This window comes from Macaca thibetana, chromosome 2 (genome assembly GCF_024542745.1).
Source record: "Macaca thibetana thibetana isolate TM-01 chromosome 2, ASM2454274v1, whole genome shotgun sequence".
In the NCBI taxonomy this organism is placed as follows: Eukaryota; Metazoa; Chordata; class Mammalia; order Primates; family Cercopithecidae; genus Macaca; species Macaca thibetana.
In genome coordinates this window covers 142,634,073-142,655,007 of record NC_065579.1, presented here as the reverse complement: position 1 = coordinate 142,655,007, position 20,935 = coordinate 142,634,073, and the positions used below count along the sequence as shown (strand labels likewise).

The following is a 20,935-nucleotide window of genomic DNA, read 5'->3' as shown; positions in this document are numbered from 1 at the left end:
GCCAGGTGCTGGGTGCACCTGCCCTTCTGGGGGACTTCCTGGGGGCCGTAGGTGGGGAAAAGTAGATCTGTGAGCGTTGACCTTAATCTGTGAGTCATTATCCCTGGGGGCCCTGCCTGGGAAGCCCCAGCTGCCTGGGCTGGGCTGGGCCTGGGAGCAGCTGGCGGGGACCAGGGTGGGGGCTCAAGCTGGGGCCTCAGTCTGGAAATGCCCCAGACCCAGCCTGGGCCCAGACCCCAAGGCCCTCAGCTGCTCAGAGACTCCAGCCCTTTATCCCACCCCACCCCATCCCTACAGAGAGGAGCCAGCTTACACCCTGACTCCAGCATGGGCTCTTAGAGCCAGACTGCCAAGGTTCAAATCCCACCTCCACCAATTCCTAGGTCCGTGACCTAGGGTAAGTGACTTCCCCTTATCTGTGTCTCAGTTTCCTCACATGTAAACCAACACGAATCATAAAATCCACTTGATAAGGACATTGGGAGAACTGGGTGAGTTAGTTCTGGGCCTGAGGAGGGCTTAGGCCAGTTCTCAGGGCTCCATGAGCCCACAGTAGCCTGAGGTGAAACTAAGGCCGGAGGGGGCTGACCACACCCAGCATCAAACAGCAAAGAAGTAGCCCAGCCAGGGCTGGAAACCGTCTCACCCACCAGCTGGAGACCCTCGGGGCCAGCCACTGTCTAGAGGATCAGCCCTGATTTTGTCTTTATTTTGCTTTGTGTCAACCCCAGGCTTTCCCTGGGAGTGAGGTGGCAGAGCAGCCCCTTCCTCCACCCTCATCTTGGCCAGCTGGTCGGTGGGCAGGGCTGCAGGCTTTGGGCTGCAGGGCGGGAGTTGGGTTTAGGCCTCTGGGGAAATGGGGAGGATGTGGGCCCGCCCTCGCCTCCCCGCCCGCCTCCCTCTCTCTGAGCTCGCCTCTCCCATCCCAGGCCAGCCTCTGGACACAGGGCCGGCCCCTGGGCTCCGGCAGCTGAGCTTTTCCTCACCGGCGGACGCCCCTCACCCATCCCGCCCTGAGTGACTCACTGCTCCCCTGGCCTGCAGCCACCACTGTCTCCTGGCAGGAGGCAGTGCAAGGTTGTGCAGAAGCCACAGGGTCTAGTGTGTGAGGGCCGCTTGGCCAGGAAGGTCTGGAGCAGCTAGACAGGACCAGGGCACAGAGGCTGGCTGGCAGATAGTGGGGCCTGTGGCTCAGCCCTGCAGTGGCCAGTGGCAGCTGGTGCCTCCCCTTTCCCCTGACTTTGGGAGCTTTTCTTCCTTCTTCCCACCATGAAGAAGGAAGGGACTTGAGAATCTGTGAAGAGAGCCGGTCCCCGGCCAGGAGACGCTGGGTGGTGGGGCAGTGGTGGTGGGCCCCTCAGCCACTCGCTCCTCCACCGAGCCAGGCATGAAGGGGGATGGCAGTGCCGTGTGGAGCCTTATGTGGAAGTACTGCATCTCTGTGAGGACACTCAGGTACCGGGACGCGTGCGTGGCTGCTCTGCCTGGCTGTCGACTGTTGGGCTGGACGGTTTGCATGGCTGTACAGGGTCCAGGAAGGAGCTGGGATGGAGGCAACCAGAGCAACTTTCAGTCTCTGGTGAAGCGGGAGGAAGAGAGTGGAACAATGGCCAGGGGGTGTGCAGCATTTGCCTGGGACCCAGAGCACCCATTCAGGAAAGGAACACCAGGGGCAGGTACAGCATGTGTTACATAACATGCTGGCACTGGGCACAGCTGTGTGACCCTGGCCCTGCCCCACAGCCTCTCTGAGCCTGTTACCCACCAGCGAAATGGGGCTCACACTCGTCCCTTCAGCGCTTGGTGGAGTGATTCTTTCGTGTGACTGTAAATGTCAGTCACTGAGTGGCTGAGGGCTCAACCCGGACTCAGGCACCAGGCTGCCCAGGTTTAATGCTGGCTTTGGCATTGTTAGTGGTATGAAGTGGCTTCACTTCTCTAGTCAAAGTTTCCCATCTGCAGATCCTTTCAGGATTGTGTGAGGATTTAGTGAGGTAATACATACTAAGATCAGGGCCCGGCGCGGCGCCAGCATGCAGTCAGTGTTGGATACGATGACCCCTGCCGTTGAGCTTTCTCCCCAGCTGGACAGCTGTGGGGGGCGGTGGGGGTGTCTGGAATGGTGCCTGCATGGTGGGAATGAAAGGGTGGAGCAGCGCTCCTTGGCCCCCTGGGGAGGGGACACCACCCGTGATCGTTCCAGCCTCTGCAGCTGTCAGAAGGAAGGAGACAGGGGCTCAGGAAGCCAGGTCCCTTGTGATCTTAGGCAAGGCTGGGGTCTCCTCATCTGTAAAGGGGAACTATATGGGGCCAGAATTTGTATATGGAAGGGCTTAGAGGCAGCCACCTATTTGGAAGATGTTGTTTGTACTTGGATACCGCCTAAGGGCGTATTTTTTTATTTAAAAGGGTGGACTTGCAACAGGTACAGGATTGAAAGATTGTCCCTCTTTCTGCCCTCACTATCTGGTGTATAAACTTTATAAACATTCCTTCCTTCTTTCCTTCCTTCCTTCCTTCCTTCCTTCCTTCCTTCCTTCTTTTTTGCCTTTCTTCTATTTATCCTTTTTCCTTGTTTCTTTCCTTTCTTCTTTCCGTCCCCAAATACTTGTGACAGCTTACAGAAAATACCTGAAATAAAATAATTAATAAAAAACATCACAAGCCAGGCATGGTGGTGCGTTTCTCTAGTCCCAGCTACTCGGGAGGCTGAGGCAGGAGGAATGCTTGAGCCCGGTTCAAGTGTAGTGTGCGATGATCATGCCTGTGAATAGCCACTGCACTCCAGTCTGAGCAACACAGTAAGACCTCATCTCTGAAAAAAAAGAATCCAGAGTGGAAAAAGCACAATTTAGAATAGGATGTCATGAGTTAGGGTAGAAAAATAGAACAGAACAGATATATGCAGGGTCCTGAGGTTCTTCTGTTGGGGCAAAAATTGCCAAGTTTCCTGGCAGCCAAAGGGAAAGGGGAAACCCAGCCACGCAGTTTACTCCCACTGTAATAAGAAACCGTAATTACAGTGGCCACAGTTGTCTCTGCTGCTGGATGAGAGTGTCTGGGGCCCTGGGCCTCAGCCTCAATGGCGGGCCTTGGGCCTGGGCAGGTTTGAGGGAGCAGGGCAGACAGTGAGGGCTGAAGTGTTCTCTTGGGACGAGGATGCCGGCTGGCTGTGGGAAAGGAGAGAGGCAGAGTTCAGCCCTGGAGTGAGTCAGCAGCTGCCTGCCCCTGCCCCAGACCCCGAGATAGACCTCCTGGGTGGGTGACTTGGGAGCTGGGCCAGGCGGCGGGTGAGTCCTGGACTTTGGTGAGTGCTCCATGTGCTTTTCCTTGTGACCACAGTTGTATTTTCCTGAGTCCCGTTCTCTCCCAAGGTTTCCAGGGATTGGTACTTTGGAAACCTCAGGACTTGTTGACAGAATGCAGAGGGCTCAGCACTGGGAGACCCACCATATCCTGTCCAAGGGTGATTCGCTCGCTCCCTCTTGGCTACCGTTTGCCCATATGGTCTGTAGGAGAAGCAGCAATGCCTCACAGAGGCTGGCATACTGGCCTCCCTGTGCCTCAGTCTCCTCATCCACGAAGTGTGGGGATAATGGCATGGCCACCTGACAGGGCTGTGGGGCAGGGCCTTACAGGAGGGTTTGTGGCTGTCAAGTGGTGATGAGCAGGTAGCTTCACAGGGGTGTCACGAGCACTGGCAGGTGGCCTCCTCACCACCAATGAGAGGAGAGTGGCAGGGTGGGTGTGGGCACCATAATTGGCACTGGGTTTGTCCCAGACCCACTCTTAGCACCCATAAGTGCCAGGCACCCCTGTGGTTAGCTGGGGAGGATGGGCCTTGGGCTCCAAGAGAAACACTCTGCCCTCCTGACCCCTACCCCATTCTGTTGAGAGCCCCTGAAAGGACTAAGGCCACACCCCAACCAGCCAGCCAGCCAGGAGCAGGCCCTCTGCGGATCCCAGCCCCCTCAGCTGCCAGGGAAGCCCTGAGTCAGCAGGTCTGTGGCCTGAGGCGGAGCTGCCGGCGGCCACAGGGACAGATTGGAGGGTTGTGATCGGACAGCGCATAGTTTTCCACTTGCGTCTTCAGATTCCCCTCCGAGTGAGCCTATTGCCCTGGCTGGGTCCCATTCACATCTGGAAAAGCGAGAGGTGTGTGTGGAGCAGCTGTGGGCCTGCCAGCCCTGGCCCTCTGCCTAGGGGTTTGGTGATCACAGTCAAGGAGCCTGGAACTTTGGCCCGAGGACTCTGAGAGGGATGATCCTGGCTGCAGGCTGTATCCTGGACAGAACAACTTGGGAGCTGGGTACCCCAGGGTTTAGAGCCCACAACGGTAGGTTGTGAGATGTGCAACCCTCAGGCAAGTTGCTAAACCTCTCTGGGCTTGTTTCCTCACCTGTAGAGTGCGGGGGGAGCCATGACAGCTGAGCGGGCTTCTTGGCAGGTCACCACTGGGTTCTGTTGGCTTGGCATCCAGCAGGGTGCATGGTTGTGGCACCCACTCCTTGTCCTCTGAGTCTCAGCATGGGGGCTGGGGCAATAGCATGATGAAGTGAGAAGCACACAGGCTCAGAAGTCAGGCCTACCTGAGTTCAAAATTGGGCTCAGCCCCTTCCTACCTTGAAAGTGACTTTTAGAGATGTTCTGAAGCTTCTATGAGATGATGCCTGGAAGCCTGCCCTGGCTGCAGTAGGTGCTGCTAAGGCATTGGCTGTTTGTATAACAGGCAGCCTCCCTGAGCCTTTGTTTCCCCACCTGTGAGATACGTGTGGGGATACAGTAGTTCTGGAGGGTGGATGAGACCCTTTAACAAGCTCCCCGCCCCTCACCTCCCTGCCTCTTCCCTGGCTGGCCTTTCTCTGGGCACTCACCTCTGGGCCCCTGGCAGACAAAGGCCTTGCTCTGGGTACAGGGCAGTGCCCTGATAAATCCACAGCCCCTCTCAGGTCAGGCAGGAAGATCACTTTTGCATCTGGCATTATATTGGAAAAGAAAGATCGTTTTGTGCCTTGAGAGCCAATGGGGCGTTTGAGCCTCTTGATGGGCCAGGGCAGCTCGCTCAGAACACATGGGGCCCAGGGTGCTGGTTGGTGAGGAGTGGGGTGGCCTTGGCTGCCCTGGCCCTGCCCCCCTCTGGCTTCCCACCGTGGCTGCATCTGGGCAGGAGGGCCGTGAGCAGCTCAGCTGGCAGCCGGCCTTTGAGAGCTTCCAGGGAGCTTCCTGGACAATTAGCCATCTGATGCCTCTCTGCAGGACAGTCAGTGGGTGTTCCTCTTGGGACAGAGCGCTCACCACCTCCCAGCCTGGGCCATGCCTAGACAGCTCTGATGCGAGGACATTTGTTCCCACTTGGAACTGGCACCACCCTTCCTACGGTGCCCGCTGCCACCCACCCACACACTGAAGTGGCCTGGCCCTGCGCTCTGAGCCTCACAACCCATCTGCTCCCCAGCTCTGGACAGCCTGGAGAGACCAGAACTCCCTGAGGCTGAGGAAGGGGTCACCAGCCTCTTCCTCACCCATGCCTTCTGGACACACCCTGGCCTGTGCTGTCTATCTCCGGGAAGAGCCCAGAGCTGAGTTTAGGATGGGCAGGAGGTCCTGGGCAGAGCAGAGCAGAGCAGAACCGCCACTTCTCTGGCTCCGGGTACTGCCTGGAGCACACATAAATTCCCTCATGGCTGCTTTCCCCTTTCACTCATGGGCCTCCCCATTGCCTCAGCCCTGCCAGCCTCACCTCCCTCTCCTCAGTTTCCATCTCTGCTAGTGGCTGCTGCCCCCTCTCCCTGCATTGAGTCTTTGTGCAGGGGATGAAGACCTACTGTGTGCCTGGCACTGTGCCGGGTGCTAACTATGTGTTCCCACATCCAGCCAGCTAGCGCCCACCCTGTGAGGAGCACTGTCTCACAGCACAGAGGAGGACCTGAGTCCAAGGCTTTTCGTTATTGGTTTCCTCACTGGAGTTGTGGGTGAGGCTCTTCTTGGCAAGCACCGCAGGGCAGCACTTGTTGTCAAGAGCTCAGAGCCCAACAGCAAGGCGGCATGGGCATGAGCCACTCTGGCGCATGGGAAGAGGCTTTCTTCCGTTGGTCAGCAAGCAGTTTGCTGAGCACCTATTGGGTGCTGACCCGGGCTAGACCCTGGGGATACAGCAGTGAGTGAGGGGAACACTCGGGCCTCCTGGAGCAGATAGATGTTCAGGTGAGAGAGAAACGATAAAGAGAAAATAAACAAATGAAGATGCCTTCAGGCAAGGATCAGTGCCAAGAAGATAAAACTGGGAGGGATGATGGAGTGATCAGGGGAGAGGGAGCCACATGGCCTGGGGAGGTCAAGAAAGGCCTCTCCCAGTGGCAATCAGTGGACGAATAGATAAACACAAGGTGGTCTGTCCATAGTGTGGCGTATTATTCAGCCATAAAAAGGAATGAAGTTCTGGCACATGTTACAGCACAGGTGAACCTTGAGGACATCATGCTAAGTGAAAGAAGCCAGACACGAAAGACCACAAAGCGTATGGTCCCATTTCTAGGAAATGTCCAGAACAGGCACATCTATAGAGACAGGAGGTAGGTTTGTGGTGATCCAGGGCTGGGGAGGGGTTCTTTTTGAGTGATGAAAATGCTCTAAACATAGATAGTGGTGACGGTTGCACCCCTCTGGGAATATACTATTAATAAAGTCATTGAACTATACAATTTAAATGGGCGAGTTATATAGTGTGTGAATTATATCTTAATAAGACTGTTTGAAAAGAAAACAAAGGCCTGTCTGCGGCGGTGGCCTTACATTGAGAATGACAGGGAGGAGTGAGTTTATAAGGACCTTAGGGAAGAGAGGGCAGAGAGAGCAGCCGGTGTGAGGACCCTGAGGTCTGTGTGCACCTGCAGGAGAAGCATGGAGGAGGAGGCCAGCAGGGGTCAGGAGGGAGGGAGGGAGGAGCAGGCCGGCAGGGGTTGGGAGGGAGGGAGGGAGGGAGGAGCAGTCCCCGTGGTGGCAGGGCCAGATCCTGGAGAGGGCTTGAAAGTTGACTGGGGCGGGAGAGCCACGGCTGGGTAACATCGCTGTGCTTTCTGTTTTAAAACTGTCACCCGGACTGCTGTGAGGAAATGAGACTGTGGAGAGGGAGTGGTGGGGTGTGGGGGGGCAGGGAAGGCCGGTTGAGATGTGGCGGCTGGCCACTGTTTAGATGAGAGATGACAATTGAGATCCAAAGAAGGAGACAGACAGACTGGCCGGCGGTCGCACTGGGAATTCAGACAGGGACAGAGCACTCCTGGCGGGGAAGAGGCTTCCTGGAGGAGGGGCCTGGGCCTGAACACTGGGAATGTCAGGATGGGCTGGTGGCGGCCCTCTAGATGGCACCCCTTTGGGGGATGTGGGGTGCCCTGCCTGGCCATGGGGAGACAAGGCTGGCCACCCTACCCTGGCACCCACCCTGGGTACCCTTTGGGCCCAAGCTGCTAAGTAAGTAGGGCACCCTCTCTCCAGGGACCCCGTCACACTGCGTTTGTGCTGCCGGCTCCGGCTGGCCCTCCGTGAGAGTGCAGTGCCCGTGTGGCCAGAGACCCAGCAGGGGCCTGGCACTCTGAACAAACCAGCCTGCCTGGAACTTGAGTGGCCCTGAAACACAATCAGCCACCAGAGACTAGCCAGGGAGGTGGTTGTATTATTTATTAACTGGGGCTTGCCCAGTGAAGCCATTTGGGCTTGCCAGACCTGGAAGAAGCCCCCTCAGCAGTGCCTGGGGGCCTTTTGGAGGGCAGGCGGGTGGGGGCCCCGGGGTGCCTGGCACCCTCTCCCCTGGGTGTGGTTTCCTGGATGCCGACTGAGCAGGGAGGAAGTCAGACGTCAGGACCTGCTGTGGGGATGGACCCACAGCTCATCCCCTGGGGCCGCAGAGGCAGGCCAGCTGCTGGGGTTCCAGGGACACCTCCGCCCCCTCCACTTTGAGACTGTGAGTACCACCCACCTGGCCCGGGGAGGGGACCTCAGCAGCCCTGAGAAACCTGTGAGGGGCTGGCGACTGTCAGGGCAGCCTGCCGTGGTGAGGGTCTTGGGGGCTGTCGTCAGAGTTTTCACTGTTTCTCAGAGCTGTATTCTGTGACCCATTTCTCACTGCCTGGAATGCACACAGGCCCGCCCTGGGCCCAGGAACACCAGGTGTTTCCCCACAGCAGCAAGGGGAAGTTCTTTAGCTCCCCTGCGCATTAGACCAGCCCCAGACCCTGTTAGGACTGAGAACCAGGGCCCCGAAGCCCACCTGGATGGCTGGGAGTGTTGGGTCTCTGCCTAGGGCCCTCACAACCACCCTGAGAAAGATGGACTTTTGACAATGCCCAGTTTACAGCCAAGTAAACTGAGGCCCTCAGAAGTCACACACCGGTCAGAAGTCCTCAGAGGCCCTCAGAAGTCACACAGTTGCCCAGGGCTCCTAGAGCATAGTTGGTGTGTTTCCTTCCCACACTGCTGCTCCCCTCAACCCTATGGTGCATAAACTTTGAGCAAATGGAGTTTTACGACTGAGGGAATACAAGGCTTCCCCAAGCTGTGCTGAGGAGACACTGCCTTGCACAAGTCTTCCCTGCCCCAGGCTCCCTGGGGCCATTTCCCATCTGGCAGTGCCCCAGTGTGTGTCCCCCCAGGAGACTCTTGACCCACTGACAAGTTCAGTTTCTTTCTGAAATGATCCAGAGTAGAACCTTGAGGATCTGCAGATCCCTGGGGCTGGGAGGGTGTTGGGGGATGGTCTCTGGGTTCTGAGCTGTAACCCCTGAGCCTGACCTCTTGGGGTCCTTGGGCCAACAGCCCCTGGCTCACTGGGGTCATCAGGGAATTCTACAGATGGGTCAGAGGAGGCTTTTGCCAACCCAGCCTCAGGGAGCAGTCTGGGAGCTCTCACTCTTGTTAGCCAAGCCTCCCCCACCCCAGCCCTGGCTCTTGGGGGCAGGCAAGACGGATAGCCCTTTCCTTAGGACTGGAGCCCAACCCGCGGCAGATGGAAAAAGTGAGGCCCAGTGATAAGTAATGGGCACCTTCACTCCTGGCCCCACGCTGCAGACAGAAGGCTGCTCAGTGCCCTGAGGGGTCAGTCAGTCTGTCTCAAATCCCAGCTCCCCAGTGTGTCCCAGCTGTGTGACATGGAACAGATGTCCCAACATCTCTGGGCCTGGGTTTCCATATAACCCATGGTGAAAGTCCCCCCTTCCGGGGTTGTTGTGAGGCTTACGTGGGGAAGCAGGCCTCGATGGGGAATCTCCCTGTGGGCGTAGGTGACTCCGGATTCCCATCTCACTGAGAGATTTACCAGGGCACAGTGCCCCTCAGGCTGGGTTAGGGGAGGCTTGATGACCCTAGTGAACCAGGGGCTGTTGGCCCAAGGACCCCAAGAAGTCGGGCACAGGGGTTACAGCTCAGAGTCCAGGGCTCTGGCCTCCAGCTCAGCTACCTCCAGCAGGAACCTGCCTTTGTTGGACTCCAGGGTGCAAGCTGGGGAGCCTGGCCAGATGGCTGCCCACACCTGTGTTCAAGGCCCAGCAGAGGCACAGGGCAGAGCAGGGCCCCTGCTGCCTGCCTGGGGACCTCAGGGGCGCCCATCCTGAGGCCTCCTGTCCTTACCTGTGAAATGGCCAGGTGTAACCAGGAGCCTTTAAGCACTCCATGACTCTGTGCAGAATTTCATGCACATCATTCATTCGTTAATTTAGTCATTCGACAAACATCTATTGGGCACCTACTGTGTACCAAGCACGGTCTTGTCTCTGAGAGTACAAAGGTGATAAACCAGATAAACCATCCCTGCCCTTCTTGGTGTTGGGGAGTTAAGCGATATATGACTAACGCAATGCATGCATGATAGGTCATGGTGGGGACATGTTCTGTGAAGGCGAGTAGGGCAGAGGAAGGAGATAGGCAAAAAGGAGGGGTAAGCGGTTGGTTGTATTTTTTTTTTTTTTTAATTGAGATGGAGTCTCGCTCTGTCACCCAGGCTGGAGTACAGTGGCGCAATCTCCGCTCACTGCAAGCTCCACCTCCTGGGTTCACGCCATTCTCCTGCCTCAGCCTCCCGAGTAGCTGGGACTACAGGTGCCTGCTACCACGCTCTAGGGCTAATTTTTTGTATTTTTAGTAGAGATGGAGTTTTACCGTGTTAGCCAGAATGGTCTCGATCTCCTGACCTCATGATCCACCGACCTCGGCCTCCCAAAGTGCTGGGATTACAGGCGTGAGCCACCGCGCCCGGCTGGTTGTATTTTATTTTAATGGACACATGTCAGCTATTAGAAAACACCTGCAGGCCATCAGGCAGCTGAGGGCTGGTTGGAGGGTCCACACTGTGGCCTTCACTCCCTGAGTCCCTTGTGGGCCAGGCCAGTGTGAGCTGTCCTCTGACCTGCTTGCAAGGGTGAGCTCATTAGCCCCATCTGAGGGACTTGCAAACCAATGCCCAGAAATCCCAACCAGTGTAACTCCAGTGGCTTCTGGGAAAGGGGTGAGGGGACCCCGCCGGCAGAATGGATATCTGGACTGTACTCAGTGTGTGGGAGCATCGAGGTGGTTATCAGCTGGGCCTGGGTTGTGGTCAGGCTGTGGTTAACAGCCCAGACCTTGGGAGGCCAGGGCAGGCGGATCACTTGAGGTCAGGAGATCAAGACCAGCCTGGTCAACATGGTGAAACCCCGTCTCTACTAAAAATACAAAAATTAGCGGGCGTGGTGGCAGGCGCCTGTAATCCCAGCTATTTGAGGGGTTGAGGCAGGAGAATCGCTTGAACCTGGGAGGCAGAGGTTGCAATGAGCCTAGGTTGTGCCACTGCACTCCAGCCTTGGAGACAGAGCAAGATTATCTCAAAATAACAAACAAACAAAACAAAACAAAAGAGGCCCAGACTTTGGTGGGAGTTTCTGTTCCGCTGCTTTCGTAGCTAATGTGACCTGGGGTGTGTTGGGTGCCATCTCTGAGCTTCAGTCGGTCAGTGAGGGCTCTCTTAGTTCCAAGTGACAGAAAATCCGAACCTATCAGGCATAAGCAGAAAAGGGGTTTCGTTGCCTCCTGGAACTGCAAAGTCTAGAGGGTAACTAGCTTCAGGAATGGCTGAATCGCAACGTTCGTTTATGCATTTGGACTTTTCAGCTCTTACCTCTGCTTTCCTCCCTACTGTCTTCACTGTGAGGTAGGCCCTCTCCATGCGGGCATCCCTGGCTCTGTGCCCGGCATGTAGCAAGTGCTCAGAAAACATTAGACATTTCCTTTCATTCAGTCGTCGCCAGCCCTGTGACAGGCCAGCTGCAGGGCCCAGGCTGTGGTGAGCAACACATCATTTCTGTCTTGGGGATGTTCACAGTGCTCTGTGGGAGAAGGGACTAGAAAAGAGGAAATGACTACATAGGGCACTCAGGGCTGAGAAGGGGGTGAGCTCTGAGGCCTGTGGGAGCCCAGAGGAGGGACAATGGAGTTTTTATCTGGAGGGGTTCCCCGAAGGCTTCCTGGAGGAGGTGGCAGATGAGCTAGATTTTAGGAGCAATGGAGGAGGTGGCCTGGTGAGTGGCAACTAAGGGAGCAGGGGCCTAGGATCGGGTTCAGGACTCACACCCAGTGGGGCTGACCTGGCTGTGCTAGGTTCTTGGAAGTCCTGGCTGAACTCAGAGAATTGGTTCTTGGGCCATGCTGGGGGTGGAGGCGAGTAAGCCTACATGTAGGTGAAAGGTAGCCCCAGCAGCAAGGCTGTAAGGAAAAGAGAGAATGAGCACTGAGTGAACACCTACTGTGTGCCACCCACCCTCCATATGTTGCCTCATTCTGGCCACTCCACAGCCTCTAGTGGTGCCTCATGCCCACTTTGCAGAGAATGAGCCAGAGGTTCTGATCAGGTGCTGGAACAAACCATCCTTCCAAGTGAGTCCAGGAAACCATTTCCCCCATGAACTTAGAATTTGAGACTCACTCATTGGCCAGGCTCAGTGGCCTCTGTTCTGCCATCGAGAGGCTGCTGGGATGCTACCCATGGCATGGCAGGGACAGATGGGGAAGTTACCGCGTTCAAAACAGTCATGTGTTGAAACACCTCCCCAGCCTCTGATCTACCGGTAGTGGCAGTGGAAGCCAACACAGCAAATCTGAAACCCGATGCCTACAAAACAGGAGTGTGAAGTGTGACACCAGAGGCCCCCACACAGAAGTGGGTGTGGACGGCCACCTGCCTGTGAGCAACCAGGGGAAGCCAACTTGGTGCTGAGTTTACACAGTGAATGTTAAAAAGACTTCTAAGCTGGTCCCAGTGTATTCACACATAGTTGAGAAAGGCCAGGGAGGATAACAAGGGCTAGAATATAGGGTCAGCTCCCTACAGTTGCTGTAACCCCCTGGGCAGCTCCCTTTACTTCTCTGAGCTTCAGTGACCTCCTCTGTAAGTGAGGATAACATTTCCCAGAGTGAGGATTAAATAACACCATACATGGACATGCATGGTGTCGATGACCTAGCAATGGCTCAATGAGTGTCAGTGATGATTATCCCCATGTAAAATAAATTTGAATTTAAAATTTTAAAAATGGTCATTTTTGCATCCATGGACTTGAGCCAAATGGGAAATGGTTTGGTTCAGCCTCTAAGCCCCTACAGGTACACACTAGGTCTTTCAGCCTTGTGTCTACTGGTATGCCTGGGGCTCAGGAAATGCACACAGTGTGTTAAAACCAAGTTTGAATTTGTCAAATCCCAAGTCAGTCCAGGATGTTCATTTCTTAAATGATACAGTGAGAGAAAGTTTTTTGAAGATGAAAAAGAAAAAAAAAGTGAATTTCACTCTGGAGAAATAAGCAGAGTGATGGAGGTAGATGCCACTGACAGAGTGGAGGAGGAAGCGTGGGGAGGCTTCCAGGAGGAGGCAAGCTCTAGTCAGCAGGCACCGGTCAAGTGGGGAGTAGAGGAGAGTTTGGGTAGAAACTGTAGGTCGAGTCCCCATGGTGTGTTTGGGAAACAGCAGTCTTGGGTGATACCTGTATGGAAGGGTGAGGGCCAGAGTTCAAGACAAAAAGGAAGGCAAGTGGGACCCAGAGCCCAGGGTGCTGGCCTCCCTGCAGGCACAGAGGATCTGCCAGGAGCTTTTGAGCAGGGAGTTTTATTAACCAGTATTTGGTTGATTAAAAAAAAGAGGCACCTCAGACTGGCTTGACTGGCTTAAGGTAAAGGCTGAATTTATTGCCTTCTGTTTCTGAAACAGACAGGACTTCAGGTACAGTTGGATTTGGGGGCTCAAACCATGACTCCAGACACCGGCCTCTTTTTCTCTTCTTCCATCTCTTTGACTTCATTCCCAGACAGCCTTTCTGCCCAGATGGCCTCAACAGCTCCAAGTCGACAATTGTCATATCCAGGCAGACACTGTTCTGACAGAATCAACTCTCCCTGGTTAGCTTAGACCACATACCCATCTCTGGACCAGTCACTTGAGCAGGGGGGATGAGCTACTCTCTCTGATAGACCAAGCTTGGTACTGCATTCAGCCCTGGAGGTAGCTGACCCAAATTAGATGGACTGGGAATGGAGGATTGGGTTCCCCAAAGAAAATTGGGGTGTCTTACCAGAAGTGAGAATGGAGGCTGGTCAGGCAGAAACATCCTGCATCCACCACTGCGACCTGCTAAGACTTGTGGGCTGGTCGATCCGCTACTGTGACCTGCTAAGACCTGACGGCTGGCCAGTCCACCACTGTGACCTGCTAAGACCTGCCAGCTGGCCAGTCCAGCACTGTGACCTGCTAAGACCTGCCGGCTGGCCAGCTGAGCCATGTGATCTGCCATGCATCATCCCTTCAGGTCAGCCCCATGAGGTAGAGTTTGTTATGATCCCTATTTTGCAGATGAGAAAACTGAGGCTTAGAGAGACACAGTCAGTTGCCGAAGGTCACACTGTTAGTAAATGTCCTCAAATCCCAAATCAGCTTGACCTGAAGCCCAGAATCTTAACCACGTGCTCCACTGCCTTACAGCAATCAGCAAAGAGTTTGAAGAGGATGCCTAGGGAGCTTGGATGGAGGACAGGCTGGCAGAGGAGACTGGAGGCAGAGGATGGGAGTAGGAGGCAGGTGCCACACTGGCAGAGAGGAGGGATCCTAAGACATAGAGCTGTGGTGTGCTAAAGCGTGGCTCTCAACGCACTGTCAGTTTCACTTTTGTTGTTGTTTCCTTGTATAGATAAGATAGCTGATATCTAATCAGCAAAGTACACACACACACACATATATATATATACACATACTAATTATTATGCCTACTGGTTTCTGCTTGGGGTGATCTTAGCAGGAGGATGTGAGGGATGAGGGTTCTGAGCCTGGAAGCTGGAGTTATGCTTGGGCTGCGGACACCTGGGGCATTTCTGGGGGAGTTTCCCGGGGAAGTGGTCAAAGGGAGTTGGCCGCCCACCTGGCTCAGGGCCAGGGCAGAGAGCGGCTAGGATGGGGAAACAGCCACTCTGCACTTCCCTTTTCAGCCCTAAGGCTTCTCAGGCAAGGTCCGCCTCCCTGATGACATTACAGCATGTCAGAAATCAGCCTGCCCACACCCTCACGACACAAAGGGGAAGTCAAGGCAGCAGGCCACTTTAGCTTCACTGCCACCACATGGAGAGGTGTGGCAGTCTGGGCACCCGTCCTGGATTGGCTGTCACCGCACTGTGTGACCTAGGGCGAGTCACCAGGCCTCTCTGGGCCTCAGTTTGACATCTGCAAAATAGACCTATGAAGACAGAGCAGGCATATGAACAAACCTTTGCAAGTGACCTGACCCAGTGCCAGGCACTTCACGGGCTGTCAGGATTCCTTCCCTGTGTGGTGATCTCTTGGAATCACAGCCTTGGAACCCTGGAGGGGAGAAGGGCTGTCGATCTCAGAAAAGCAGGCCAAGACCCAGCTTTGTGGTATACAAGCCACGTGGCCTTGCACAAGTCACTTCACTTCTCTGGGCCTCCATTGCCTTATCTGGAAAATGGCTTAATAACCACCCCCTCATGCACGAATGAGAGGGTTAACCGAAAGCTTAGCCCCGAATGGGTTTTGCTGGTGTATCTGGTTCCCACTGGGTTAGCCCCCTCCTCTGTGAGCTTGGCTCCTGCCCTGGAGCCAGATCAACAGCGTTGTTCTACCAGTAATTCAACCAACGAATATTGACTGTGTGCCCAGCACCGCTCAAAGCAGTGGACACCAGCGCGAGACCCCCTCCCTCACAGAGCTGGCATTTGGGGGTTGGGGGAGACAGACAGGTGACAAGTAAACAAACAATCAAACAAGAGCATTTCCAACATCACAGTCACGAAAACGAAGCAGGAGGCTGCGGTGGGGAGCTACTTGGCGCTGGTCAGTGAGGGCCTCCCTGAGGAGGGCACCTGAGGGCAAGAAGGAGGTGGCCAGCAAAGATGGGGGCCGGCCTGGTGGCAGAGAGAAGAGGAGTGTGGACAGCCCCCTGGGGATTCAGGCTCAAAGGACAGAGGGTTTGGAGGCTAATGGCAGCACCCTCAGAGAGGACGTCTGGGCAGGCGTGGGCAGTGGACAGCCTGACGGTCGCTGGTGGAGGATGCTTACCTCATTCCCTAAACATTGGCTGGAGGAAGGGTCAGTTGAGGCTCACCTCTGAGCTTCAACGCGGGAGGGAGAGGTGTCCAGCTTGGCCTCAGACCCCAGACTGAGGGTGACAAGGTGGTGATGGTGGTGGACGGGCATAGCCAGGAGAGGCACCTAGGTTCAGTACCAAACTTCAGAACTGCTAAGAAGTACCTAAGTAACCCTGTTTCATCTTCAGGTAAAGACACTCAGAAGGCCAGGCACCAGGCCCCTCCTTGGGGTTCCTGGGGTGGGCTTATGGATGGGTAGTTCCTCTGCTTTCTCACCTGTCTTCCTAGAGGAGTGCAGGCTTAGAAGGTCAAAGCTGCAAGAACTTTGAGAAATTACCAAGCTGTCCTCTCATAGGACAGGGAATTCAGTGACCTTGGTCTGGGGAAGGGTGGGCTCCACTGGCAAGCTGGACGTGCTAGGGGCTCTGGACTCTGGGGCGGGGTACGGGTGGGGCCCCAGAGACAGGGAGGGATGGCTGGACTCAGCCCCAAACTTCCAACAGCCAAGAATTACGCTTCATCTGCAAGCACAGAAACCACAGATAGACCCAGAAGGGAGGGGTGGGTGGCCTGTGGAGGCTTTCGAGCGTCAGCAACGGAAACATGGGATGTTTTTCAAGTACAGAATGGGTGATAAGCTCTAATGTGTGTATGAGGATGTTCCCAACTATGATGTCATTCCATTCTCACAATAAATCTTGTCCAACAGGAATATCTGCCCTATCTTGCAGAGGGGAAACTGAGGCAAGCCACGTGACTCGCACAAGTTCCTTGCCAGCCAGAAAGTGACAGCATCACAATTGAGACCTAGAACCAAGCTTTCCTTAGGGACATGGAGGGTGGACCAGTGCAGTGGGTGGGGCAGGTAGAGAGCCAGGCTGGCCTCTGCCCTCCTCCCAGGGGCAGCTGGGCCCACAGCTCAGTCCTCTGGATGATTAGAACGGCCGGCAGGCCATTTATGGAGCCAGCCCCACCCGCTGTGTCTGGATCCTGCATACCAGCTGGAGACAGAGTCCTTACTACAGCTCCCCTGACCCTCTTCCTAGGGGCTCTGTCCCTCCACCCGCACTGCCTTGGTCTCTGTCTGCATGAAGACACGTGATTCCCTCCCCACAGTCTCATGCAGCCCCTGCCAGCTTCCTCTCCTGCACTCCACTCTTGTGAATTAGGGGTGCCCCTACCACTGCAAGGATGGGGGCCAAAAAGTCCTGGAGGAGGACAAAGCCTAGCAGAAGTGACTTTGGACAAGTGTCTCCTGCTCTTGAATCTGTTTCCTCATCCATGAAATGGGGAGAGAGATACCCGCCGGTAGCAGGGCTTTGTGATTTTGACTGCAAACGTGTCAGGAGAGGCCAGGCTGCAGGGGCTCTGCCAGTCAGAGCCCGGCCCAGAGCACAGATCCCAAAGACGGCCTGTCTCTGGGCTCCATGTGGGTCTCTGCTCTGTTTAAATGGTAGAGTTCCCCAGCGGCCCCTGGAGACTGCTCATGCCCCTGCCCCTGGGCCCAGGAAGTGCTTCAGGGTGTGCTGCTGCCTCCTGGGGCCGTGGGTGGGCCCTGAGCTGCAACACCAGCTGGCAGTCTCTGGAGTGGGGGCTGTGTGCTCATGTGTTTCAGTTAGATTTTGCTGTGTAACAAACTACACAGAACATAGTGTCTTAAAACATTGGTGACTTATGATTTTGCATGATGGTGTGTTTGGAAGATCTGGGCAGTAGTGCTGGTTGCCTTTGGCTGTGCTCAGCTGGGCTGGAAGTTCCAAGAAGGCCCCCCTCCCATGTCTGCCAGTGGATGCTGGCTGTCAGCCAGGCAGCTCAGGCCCCTCCAGGTGCCCCCGGGCTCCTCCATGTGCCCCCACTACAGTGGTAGACCAACCTCCTCACATGGGGGTCCCCTTAGTTCCCTCCACATGGCCCCCACAATGGCAGACAAGCCTCTGACATCGGGATCCCTTCAGTTCCCTCCATGTACCCCAATCACACCTTCTACACATGGCATCTGAGGCTGCCCTCCCAGAGTGGACCAGAAGCCGCGAAGCCTCTTGAGGCACAGCCATCACCAATGCCACCTTCTCCTGAAAGGAAAGTCATATGTCCAAGGAGAGGGGAAGTAGCCTCCCGCTCCGGTGGGAGGAGGGGGACACGTCGCACCTCGGAGAGGCCTGGGTACTAGGATGGGAGGAATTTGTGGTCATATTTGGCAATCACAGGGTATGTATCATTAGGATTTTGCTGGGCTGTTATTTCACACAGGTTGGGGTGAGGGGAGTAAGCTCTAGTCATTATATACAAAGTCAAAAAGTTACTGTCTTAAAATTCCCCTTGAAGAGCCCTTAAGTTGCTCGTATCGGACAGAGTACCTGGTTTTGTGTGCACTGCCCCGGGCAGTGGCACTCTGTGTGCTGTGATGTGTGCAAATGCCTGGGCCGGACCAGGAAGGGAGCTGAGGCTTGTCCAGACACTGCGGCCTTCACCCTGCAAGGGGGACCCTCAAATCCTTGCTGAGAAGGGAGGGGGAGCTAAGCTGGCTGGCTCACCTTCAGGGCCATTTCCATTCCCCATCCCTACAAAGCCTCTAGAGCCAGGCTGCCCAGAACAGTAGCCACTAGCTATAGGTGGCTATTTAAATGTTTGCTGATTAAAATTCACAAAATGAAAAACTCAGTCTCCATCGCCCTAGCCACATCCTGAGTGCCCAGTGGCCACACAGCTAGCAGGTAGAGAGCCGGGCTCAAAGCCCTCAGCCAGCCCAGCCTGCTGTGAATGTCAGTCGCCTTGTCCAGGCCCCTCCTGCCTGCCTGCTTCCATGGTCACCCAGCTACATGCTGACTGCCCAGGACTCCCGAGAGACTCAGCTTTGGCCCAGCTGCTGCCCTAGGGGACTGCTGGTCTGCTGGGGGCAGGCAGGCTAGTAACACTGGGTGCCTGACTGCGGGCCCCCAAATCCCCTCATCTTCCAGAGCCCTGCAGAGCAGGGAGCCCTGGGCTGCAGTCTCCAGCTGAGGTCCAGCAATACAAGTCTCATCCTCTGATCCTTCCCCCACACCATGAAGTATGGGGACTCCATTTGCACTCCCGGGCTTTTCCAGTAAAGGGAAGAGACCTGTTTATCATCAGAAATTATGAGACACCGCCTGCCCCCATGCCATGCACACCCCCCACGCACAAGGGTTAATATCCAAGATTGAAAAACTACAGGATGACAGGAAGCTGTTAAGAACCAATTTTTAGATGACTTTGGAGTCTGTGAATTTTATTTATCAAAGCAGCTTCTATTTTGGTTTGAAAGATGTTCATGTGTGAAACATAGTATTTGTTTGGTCTACCAGCAGTGTTAGCTGCACATATGGGATGAGAGATCCCCTAAAATAATTCAGGGGTTCCCAGCTTGGGAATCCGTGTAACCTCTAGGAGCTGGAGTCCCTGAGCAGCCCCAGGAGTCAAGGGCTTAGTGGTGGAGGTAGAGGCTACCTTGTGGATATTTGCGTGGCCAGCACTGTGGCTGGCCTGATGCCAGGTTTTTGGTGGGAGGTGAATTAGTCTCCCACCTTGATATTGCTTCCCCCCATCCCTGCAGTCCTTCACCTGGACAGCCCCCAGCCACCCTCCCTCCCACCCACTCTTGCTGATTCTGTTCTGAGCTTTGCTGGTGGAAAGTGTCCCTGCATAGATGCCCTGTCCCCGCTCTGGGCCTCTCGAGGCCTGTGGGCCCCAACGGTCAAAAGCTCTTTGCTGTGTGGAGGCAGAATTTGACTTCCTTATAATCCAAGGAGAGGGAGGAGGGAGGCAGGGAGAGTGCACAGAGGTGATTCAGACACAAATCCCTGCCCTCCAAGGCTCCAGATCTGGTGGGAGGCTGGGGCCTGGGTTTGGCTGAGGGGTTTCCACATTGGGTTCTCCCTCCTGCTGAGCGCTACCCTGACCCCCAGCTGCATCTCAACACCTGAGGGCAGGGATTTGACTGTGTCTGCTTCACAGCCGATTCCCCTTGCACATGGTGGCACCCAGGAAATATTCGTTGGGTAAATGACTGAATGAATGCAAGCTATGGCATATACAGACACGTGTTCTTACCCTGCCCTCTGGCTCTGGCTGTGTCTTCTCTTTGGGGTGCAACAGACATGATGAGCAGGGGCACCCTCTCTAGGAACTCTGTTCTCAACTAGCTCAGGGCTTTTTCTCCATTCAGGGTTCATAGATTTCCTCAAGGTCCAAACAATAATTTTTTTAATGTGTGGATTCTTTAAGAGTTGTAAGTTATTTTGAAGTGATTTCAATCTTAAAGAAGAGTTACAACAATAATACAAAATAAAATTCTCCCATGTACTTTTAACCCAAACTCACCACTAATAACATTCCACCAAATTTTGCTTTCTCTTAAAAACCATTTTTCCCCTTAGAAGCATTTGAGACATCACTGCAAACATGCCACGTGTAACTTTCACCCCTAAATAATGTTCCAGCACATAATTACTAAGGACAAGGACATTCTCTTAAACAACCATGGTCCAGTAGCCAAATTCAGGAAGTTTAACATGGACATGATACTAGGATCTCATATACAACTAACTTAAAAGTCACATTTCACCTGTTGTCCCAATAATGTCCTTTTTACCAAGTTTGCCTCCCAATCTAGGATCTTGTGTTACATGTAGTCATCACGTGTTTTCTTAAAGCTTTATTGAGGGATACTTTACGCTATGAAATTCACTCATTTTAAGTGTACAATTCGGTTATTATTACTATATTTACAGAATCCTGTAACCATCACCACAATTTTATTTCTAATCATTTCCATGACCCTGAAAATAAACCACATACCCATTTTCCCTCACTCCCTTGTGCCATCCCAAGTCCTCAACAACTACTTTTTGTCTCCTTAGATATGTCTTTCTGAGCATTTCATATCCTTTTGGAATCATACAACATGTGTCCTTTTGTGTCTAGCTTTGTTCACTTAGCGTGAGGTTTTTCAAGGTTCATCCATGTTGTAGAATGTATCAGTACCTCATTCCTTTTTTTTTTTTTTTTTTTTTGTAGAGACAGGGTCTCACTTTGTTGCCCAGGCTGGTCTTGAACTCCTGGCCTCATGTGACACTCCCACCTCAGCATCCCAAGTGTTGGGCATGAGCTGCTGTGCCTGGCCCTTCATTCCTTTTTACTGCTGAATAATAACATTCCATTGTATGGATACACTGTAGTTTATCCATTCCCTGGTTGATGGACATGTGGGTCATTTCTACTTTTTGGCTATTATAAATACTACTACTATGGATATTTGCATACAAGATTTGATGTGGACATATGTTTTCATTTCTCTTTAGTGGAT

The 20,935-nt window shown here is 54.3% G+C and overlaps 1 protein-coding gene across 8 annotated transcripts in view; it reads left to right on the top strand.

The window, feature by feature from the left end:
- The window catches only part of IQSEC1 (IQ motif and Sec7 domain ArfGEF 1), a 387,620-nt gene that overhangs the window by 258,964 nt on the left and 107,721 nt on the right, over nt 1-20,935 (top strand). Inside the window, exon 1 of one of the 8 annotated variants that reach the window (XM_050781447.1) lies at nt 934-1,455. The exons of 5 other annotated variants lie outside the window; for them this stretch is intronic. In XM_050781447.1, coding sequence (XP_050637404.1) covers nt 1,388-1,455 — 68 coding nt within the window. In that variant the 5' untranslated portion in view covers nt 934-1,387. Of the gene's footprint in view, nt 1-933; nt 1,456-4,033; nt 4,337-7,828; nt 7,961-20,935 lie in introns of those variants that run through there. 2 more of the 8 variants (XM_050781453.1, XM_050781452.1) reach the window with 2 other exon arrangements.